We start from the raw sequence: 9,664 nt of genomic DNA on the forward strand, positions 1-9,664 counted from the left end.
TTTAACCTGCGGTAATGTTATTTGCATGCTAATACGCTATACTCTTCACATCATTTCTATATTGATTAATGATAATTTAATTATTAATTAACAGTATATAAACTAGGGTAAATGATTTCTCCATGGAGATAAATTATATCCGATGAGCCCAAAATAACATCGTTTTGGACAAAAATCAAGATATTTTGTAATTCTAATATATTACAGGGTTATATTAGTCTTCATCATTATAATTTTTTAATTTTATAACCCAAAATGATGTCGTTTTGAGCTCACTGGAGATAACTTTATTTCCAGCGATCGAAGAAATACTTTTCCCTATAAATTATTAATCTATTATGAATTTATCAATAGTAGATTATTTGTTTATTAACTAATGGATATATCTTGTCATAACAAATAATAAAGATAGTTGTTATAAAAATTACGTAAGAACTTTGGTGTGTCAGAATTATTTTTCTTTAATTTAAGACATTTTTTATCCTCTTTTTCTCTCTGCGAGTTATATCGTTAAATTAATTTTGGGAGAACTTCATAAACCTCCAGGGTTTATGTGTAAATCATTTACTCCCCTGAAGTATTTTTTTAATCATTTACCCCCGTGTGCTTTGATTCATAATCAATTACCTCCCTCCAGTTATTTTCCATCCAAATTTAACTAACCGTGTTAAAGTTTAAACAAAATTCAAAAACAGTTAAAAATTAAAAAAAGCCAGAATTTATACAGGTTAAGGCACTACATGTTGTTTCTCAGAATAAACGCAGATACCAGGTGTTGTTCTTGTTCAATCTAATTTACTTTGTGTTTATTCTTGTAATGCTGCCTCATTTGAACAATTTATTGCCTCTTCTATGGGGATGATTGCTTTAATCCGTGATTCTTTGTTGCCTTCCCTTTCCTTAATAAAAGGGTGAAAATATCTAATGCAGAAACAAAGTTGGAGTAAGCAGTGTTTTTTGTTTTTTGTTTTCTGGTTCTCTAGATCAAACTTCACAGTTGGTATTGAGTTTATAAGCCCTGAAGTTTGCCGACAATTTCCTACTCTCTCTGTTTTTGAATTTTGTTTAAACTTTAACACTGTTAGTTAATTTGGATGGAAAATGAGTGGAGGAAGGTAATTGATTATGAATCAAAGCGCAAGGGATAATAAGATGATAAAAAAATACTTCAGGGGTAAAATGATTTAGAAGCAAACCTCACGGGGGTTTACGAAGTTTTCCCATTAAATTTTTAATCAAATAATACAATCAATACAAAGCACAACAAATTTGGATTTAATCAAAAAGCGGAAACAAACAATGGGTTGATATTGTAACCATAAATTTCTGATCAATCAGGGCGTCAGTACTCCAAATTAAAGATAAATTAAAAGTCAAACATTGCACCCAGAAGCTAGAGCTGTGTAACTCACAATTAGATTGTAGTACACTGTCTAAAGATTATCCTGGTAAATAGATATCTCAACACACACACTCTTTCTTTTGTTTTAATCTTAAAAAAAGATAGTGTAAAGAAAAAGTACAAAGGAAGGAAGCGCAAATTATCATTCTAAAAAAAAAAGGGGCGGGCTCGATCGCGGATATGATATTTGGTTATGATTATAAGGCCTTATTAATTAGGGTGTTGCTGTTGCTGTTGGCATACTTTGGTTTCTAAAGCCAAAGTGCTCCAGCATCTCTGAGCATTTTCTTTAATGAGCCATTGAGGTGAAGGGTCATCACTGTGTTGGCTGAACCCACAAACTTGCCACCAATGAAAACAGCTGGCACAGAGGGGTTGCACCCCAATCTCATGAGACACCTTTCTATTTCCTTCCCTCTCGAGTCTTCGTCAAGCTCACATATTGCAGGGCCTACCCCTAGCTCGTAGAAAAGCCTCTTAATCGCGTGGCACATCCCACATGAGCTCTTGCTGAAGATCACCACTGCCTTCTGAGATGCCAATTTCGCTACTCGATCCATCTCTATTAATATATATATATATATTTTTTGTATATATATAAGGTGAGAGAGAAGAGATAGAAAAATAGTAGATATGATATGAGGATGTATGAGATATGAGGAAATTGGAATGGTTTAGTTTTGTGATGTCATTGAGGGTTGAAGGGCTTGTGTATTTATATATCAAGAGGATGAGGACAAAGACACACATTAAAAGGGTTACGCGAGGGTTCTCTTGAATGTGTTGTTTGGTATCCAAATTAAAAAAAGAAAAGGATGAAAAAGTGAAGGTTCTTTATTATGAATTGATGCTCAGAAATACCATTGATTTGATAGGGACTTTTGTGCTGTGTAATTAAGTTAGCTAGCTTGTTGTACGACAGAGAATCTCTTAGGCCATAAAGATAAGCCAAACGCTGCCGAAAGATGGACCGCATGAGAATTAGAGGGAGAGAAGAATGGATTTTCGTGGACGAAAATGCCCTTGATTACATACATCCGTATAAGAATGTCAACTATGGATGGGCCGGGAATGCAGAACGTGGGAAGAGCATGGAGACTGGAGAGGTGACTCATGCTGGATACGAATAGTTGCATCTCATCCGGAGAAAAATGTTCGGTTTATTTATTCTAGAATACATAGGCGGAATTTTGCATAAATTTTATGCAAAAATTCGCCTACGTATCCTAATATAAATCAACTAGCCATGACATGATTTCATGTTGAATGTACTACAAAATATTTCTTGCACCAACCCAAATGTCAGAAGCTCCTCAATTCGGAGATTAGGGAAAATAATTGAGATTTTCTGAAGTCTATAGCAGTTTGTCCATATCATTATAATTAATTTGAGAAAAATATATCTAGCTAATTAATATACCAATAAAAAAGGGCGCTTACATAATTCAAATATTAATCTAGGTTTGCATGATTTTCACCGGAGGGTGTTTTGACTTGTTCATTTGGATTGATCGTATCAATTGCATTTATGCCCTTTTTCTTTGGGGCGGTGGGTTTTCGCCTAACAAGATTGTTGTAAAATCGAAAGGGTGTTAAAAAATCGTAGAACGTAAAATCGTAATATAAAAAAATCGTAAGAAATCGTAAAAATGTTTGAAATATTGATAAAATTGTTTTGATGAAAAAAATTGTAAAAACGTATAATCGTAGTGATAAATCGAGATTTTAACAACTATGCGCTTAACATAAAATGTCAATCTCAATTAAAACAACACGCAATGACTTTTTTGCCCAAAATTGATAGGGCTTGTTAAAGTAAGAAATATAATTATAATCAGTGTACAAGAGTTAATTAAATTTCAAGAATATCCTCGTTAACCCCATTTATATTCTTGATCGTTGTTTGTAGCCCAAGCACAAATTGCTGCCATATTTAGTTTCCTGCATTTTATTCTATATTTTATTAATTAATGCTTGTGATGTTAATTTGTTGTTACTGTTATTTTTAAAGTAATTTTTTTAATCATCTGATTTATATGATATAAGTATTAAATACAGCGTTATTTGAAAAATAATAATTAACCAATAAAGAAAAACTTGGAATACGTTCTCGCTAGTCGCTACTAACTCTCCAAGTACATATGCATTTCTTTAAGCAGAATGAAATGAATACGAGTTTTATTTATTTATTTATAGTAAATTGTAAATGCACGTTCTGTCGAGGAAAACAATGAAAAAGACTTTGTACCAAAAAAATGGAATATGATGAATGTACGCTGCAACCAGCATGTATCAAATCCTATCATATCATATATATATCACATCCCATTTAAAAGACTATACCAACTATATATGTAGTACTATAAACATTTCAATTGGTCAGAGGGTTTGCAATCAAATCCAATCTTATCAGTAAGTCTACGCTCCTAAAATCAGAATATGGCAAGCTTTACTTGAGTCATTCTACCAATGTAAGGAATCAACGTTTAAAGCAAGATGTGTCACGTGACCAAAATTCGGTTATTATAGAATATTGAGGTGCGATCTTCCTAAGTGGATAACCAAATCAATTACTAGGATACGCATAATATAATAACAAACTATTTCTAAAGTCCAAATCTCCCCGAATAATAACTCAATAAGTTTCATTCAAAAAAAAAAAAAAAAAACTCAATAGGTTGCAATAGCATTAATTTTTACAAGATTTTTCCCTTAATAATCTAGGTAATACTTATTTTGTTGTCTAGTTTAATTAATAATTTAGTAGTTAGTTGAACCAATTGAATCCAAACTTGTGTCTTCCTAGTTTAGTTTTTAAGATATTGGATTTGAGTTTTATATAAGCAAACTTTACCTATAATGTAAGGTTTCGAATTTCACTTCCCCAATAGATGTAGAGCAGGTGATAAGTTCCACATTTATGGATGTAGAGACACCTCGTTTCATTATGTCTATTATACTCTACAGTCTACACGCAATGATCTAGTCATTACATTTTACGAAAAATATAAATAGCAGAAATTGCCAAATAGTAACTAACTAATTAGTACTTTCTCTCTCGTTAAACTGTATATGTATAGTCACGGTTTGAGAAAATCGGGCAATGAAAAAAATAAACAGAAAGACTATTTAAAGGATTTGATGGATGTTTGTTAGCTCAGACTCTTTGTATTTAATTTAGTTTTTTAGCTAGGTTGTGTTTACTTTCATATCCGTTATCTTTAAGAAAGAATAATCAACAAATTTATTGAGATAATTATAATAAAGGTAAGCCAAAATTGATGAAACTCCTGCTCATGATTTAGAGAGTAAAATTGTTAGAGAGTTATTTTGAAAATGGGGAAAAGAAATTCTAAGAAATTAATTATACAGTACTCTATGATAAAAGTGAAGTGTAATAGTTGAAGATTGAGAAATAAATTAACTCATGCTTATGGATTAAGGTCGGCATGAGTTATAAGGTCATTTTGCTGAAGATATATGCGCTGCCGAAATCAAGGACAAATCATAATGCTCGTGGGAATCATAGGCAGGCAATCTTAATAAAATCTGCGAATATTTTTCTTGTTATAATTAGGGAATAAATCAATAGTATAAATGGCAAAAGCTCATGATCAACAAGGTGTTTGTGTATATATATATATATATATATATATTCATCCATGTTTTATTCCTCAAGCAAAAAATAAAAATAAAAAATGAGAGAATTTTCCTTTTCGATTGTGCTTTCGGGAGGGTTTTCGATACTTCGCGAGAGGCTAAGCTATTCAATTCTCTTTGTCTAGTATCTACAAAAGCAATAGTAAAGGGTAGATATTATTTAACATATATTATGGCTCTTTTTTGTTTTTGGATACATTATTATGGCTCTTTGATTTGGTCCTTTTCTTCCCCTCTGCTAATTAGTGTTTTAAGAAAATAGCAATTTGTACAGTTGTGTACTTGTACCAACCCACATAATCCTAATTTTGTGATGCCATATCCGTCATTGCGTTTTTGCAAAATATTCGATCTTTTATAGCTTATAAAGCTAAAATATTCTTTCTCCAACTTGGCCACCATCATTCTTCTCCTTCACACGTACCTTGTACATAATCTCCATCTCTTGTCTGTTTATGTATGTACATGTTAGCTCCACACATGATGATATAATCGTTAAATTTTCCATATATGTAACATAATTAATCACGAAACAGTAATAAAACTAACTGTTGATACAGATCAAAAGGATAATGATATATTATATCGTGATGGTTGTTATCGCGAGACTGCATGTGAATAGTATTCACTGTCAATCCTCAAAATTCTTTATTTGAGGTTTTAAGTTCTGCTAGCATAGCATGATTATATAATTTCATGGAGAGCTTAGTTTTATCTTTTATAATTTGAGAAGGCAGCCGAATTTAAGTCCAGGTAACTTTTAAAAACAGAAATTTTATTGATTTTTATGTTATTTAATTAAGAATTATTATGTTATTTTTTAATTTTTTTTTTTATAAAAACACTATATATCATGTTGAGATTTCTTATTTAATCAAGATTTTATAGTTTAGAAAATTAATATTTGATTATAATTTTCATATTTAATTAAGATTTATCTAAGACTTTTATTATCTATCTTTAGGTTGTAATTAAATATCCTGTAGGTATTAATTATATGTAAATGGGAGACTTTTACATAATTAATAATTAAATTTTTATAAAAAGTATATAAAACTTAACAGCCTACCCTATAGAGGAACACTCTTTAAGCATATTAAGGAAGAATCCTGACAAGAGAGTACTTCAATTTCAATTTGGATTGTTATACATCAATTTCATATCAAGGCCTAATTTCGATTTGCTGCAATTCCTGCATGTGTTCTATCATGGAAATACTGTTGTATACTCTATAAGTACTGCTTGAGGATAAATTTTATGTACGGTTACATGAACGAACGTAAAGAAGTGGCCCTTGGCTTCTACATAGGGACAGTTGATGGAGGCTAAAGTACCTTAAATCTGTAGAGGAAGGAAACCTCTTAACATATGGTGTGCGCATTTGCAGCTTTTTTTTTTTTGTCCGGATCATGTTGCTATCGAAAAACGTGGCGCCATGTGAGACTAGACAAACATATTAGGGTATATGTGAATGTAAAACGCTCCTGGTTTTTGTACGTGAACATCACTATCACTTGCACCACAATTATTCCTTGAGATAACCAAACAAAGAGCAAAAAATAAAGATAATAATAGCTTTTGGATTTAAATGGATTTTTCTAGAGATTATCTAGGACACAGCCAAGCATGCTGCATGCATTATCTAGAAATTTCCCAGAATATTTATTTTTCTCGTATAATAGGACGTACAAGTTTAACAAAGTTCTATATATACTGCATGCATTACTACAAATGTTTTCATATTTTCATAATTAATAATTGTGAATATTAATTAGATAAACATATATAATGGGGTTGCTAAGAAATCTCCCAAGCCATCCACGTGATTGTATTCGCGCCATGTCCCAGTGACCAGAGTGCAATATGGATTTCTCTCTTTAGTCTTCACCATAAAATTAGAGCTTTGGTGCTTCATTCGAGTTTCTTTATCATCGTTGATTTATTACAAAGAATTGGGACAAAAAATTCTCTCACTCGTTTATTTTTATTTTTATGACAACCCTAAGTACCTGTAGTTAACAGAATTAAAGAAGACGACCTTAAACAACAATAATCATCAACAAATATAAAAAAAAAACTCGTGTATGGACCACGTCGCTGCCGTCGTGAATCCCACCGGAAAAAGAACGATAGTAGTGTTAAATTAATTAGCAAAATTGGTGGACGAACTCAACGACTTGCCCAATGTTAATTATATAAGCTTTCAAGAGCCGATGAACTGCAGACTGCAGGAGTATCTCTATTTCATCAAACAAGCCATTCATAAATACTTGTTAATGCTTTATAAAGTAATTTAACTTGTCTATTAAGTTCGTATGACTTTATAAAAAATGTTAAATTAATAATTATGAAAAAATTAGTAAAGCTTTTCATTATAATATTATTTCTAGTAACTGAAATATATTATGTATTATTATAAATACATTTTTACGTTATATATATTTTATTTTTTTTAGTACATTTACGTTATATATTTAATGTTTACTTAGAAGTAAGAAGATTCATATATATATATATATATGTGTGTGTGTTTTGTTAGAGAAATATAAAATTATTAATGTCATTTCATCCAAAAGTTTAAATTTTTGGGTTGAAATAGTTTTTTATATGTTATCAGAGTCCACGTAATTAATTGGTTATCAGTTTGATCATCACCACCTGATTGTATTAATAAAAATAATTAAATATTGTGAAGTATATCTTATCACAGATCAGGTCTGATATATCATCCACCCTTCAAATTCAATGAATTCTCGTATGAGAAGAAATGTTAGAAAAATATAAAATCATTAATAATTTTTTTCTGAAAGGATAAATATACTTTAATGAGTTTTTTTAATTCTCTTTTTAACGTTTAAAAGGTTTAATTAAAAAATGTTTTCTTCTTTGAAAAATAAAAATAAACAGGGATAATTCAAAAAAAAATCACATCAAAATTAAACTAGTATATTTTTCTTGCTTTCAAGGAATGGGACGGGTGCTTGAAAGATGAAGAAAGGATATCAGAAGCTCAATCCTTGAATGATATCGTTGCGTTCTTAACCAAGTGTAGTCTAGCGCAATAAATATTCAATTCCATAATAAAAATTATTATTATTATTTATTTATTTCTTATAAAATTTGTTTTATAGGTTCAATATTTCTCATATTACATGAGATAAAATTATTTTTCGTAACCAACTAAAAGTGTTTTGGGTTGGACCGTAGGAAATAATTTTTTATTCGTTGACACGAGAAATACTTTTCTCATATATATTATGGGTTTGTTTTTTCTAAAGTTATTTTAGATAACTTTATGTAATGTTCATCGAAACGACGTCGTTTTGAAGAGAAAATTATGATGTTTTTATAATTTTAATTTATTCTAGGGTTATAATAGTCTTTACCATATTAATTTTTTAATTTTTTCAACCTCAAAACAACTTTGTTTCAATGAACATTAAATAAAATTGTATAAAGTAACATTAGATACTTTTTCCCCATGTATTATATATATATATATATAGTTTTACATCCCAAAAAGTTGCCATTGATAAAATAATTTGAAACATTAATCGTATGATGATTGAGAAAGATTAGAGGCGTTGACAGTCACTTAAAAACATTTTCTTGCGGCAACAATATTCATGTTACATAAATCATATACAGTTACTAAAACTATTGTAAAATACTATATCGCAAAAGGATATGTTAAGAAAATTATATACAATAGTATATATATAGGACAAGTTATCACAAATTTATTATTATTTAAATTATCTATCTTGTTGTTTACCAAAAAATATATATATATCTATCTTGTTCCAGTTGTCACAAGTAATTACTTTTCAATTCAACTCCTGATGTATACCTTCAATCAAATTTCCCTTTCTAGAATTGGATGCCAATCTTTGTAGCAAAAAAAGAGGTCCCAATTGGATAAATTCAACTTTTTTTCCAACGCAGCAGATGCTTCAAAGATAGATAAGGCAGAAACTTCATTATTAGAAAAAATAATAATTATAATATTGATCAACTACTAAATAATAAATACAGAGCCTCTTTTTTTTTTTTTATCATGATTGTCAAATTATTGAAATCTAAAAATTTAATTAATTTATTCGATTGGCTCCCAGGCATTACTAGTATTGTACTATACTACTACTCATTCCCCAAATGAAAGTAGTATATACGCAAGTATGCAACCGTACGTGTAAAAATAAAACACGAAAAATGTGATTTTGTACCGAGAATCAAATAACAGTAAATGAAACAAAAGTAACAACTACGAAGGGGGGATATATGCCCACAAAAAATTTTAGTCCGTACCAGTGACTCGTTTTTGTTTCCGTATGCATGCATGGACACAGATTCGTTTGTAGTAAAAAGAAAGCTTCGATAAATCACTTTCAACAATGATCAAAGAACATTGAGAAACCGACCCACATATCTCATCAATGATTCTCCACTTTTCTCCTCAGCCACCCTATCTTTTTCTTTGATAAGAATGTTTAGCGATGTCAATCCACCACAGCAACCAACCAACCGTACCTTCCTTCCTCAAAGGCTCAAACCCCTATATAAGCATGACACATTTGGCCAAAGTTGAAACACACCTCACAA

At 30.4% G+C, this 9,664-nt stretch overlaps 1 protein-coding gene across 1 annotated transcript; it reads right to left on the reverse strand.

Annotated features, from left to right (window-relative positions):
* Nucleotides 1–1,292: 1,292 nt before the first annotated feature.
* LOC133294481 (monothiol glutaredoxin-S10-like) lies at nt 1,293–2,100 on the reverse strand. The gene has a single exon (XM_061493162.1). It carries the CDS (start codon nt 1,960–1,962, stop codon nt 1,654–1,656), a length of 309 nt encoding a protein of 102 aa, XP_061349146.1. The 5' UTR covers nt 1,963–2,100; the 3' UTR covers nt 1,293–1,653.
* Between the last annotated feature and the right edge of the window lie 7,564 nt (nt 2,101–9,664).

This window comes from Gastrolobium bilobum, unplaced genomic scaffold (assembly GCF_033153095.1).
Source record: "Gastrolobium bilobum isolate Gb01-03AN ecotype WA unplaced genomic scaffold, APGP_CSIRO_Gbil_v1 utg5188, whole genome shotgun sequence".
Classification (NCBI taxonomy): Eukaryota; Viridiplantae; Streptophyta; class Magnoliopsida; order Fabales; family Fabaceae; genus Gastrolobium; species Gastrolobium bilobum.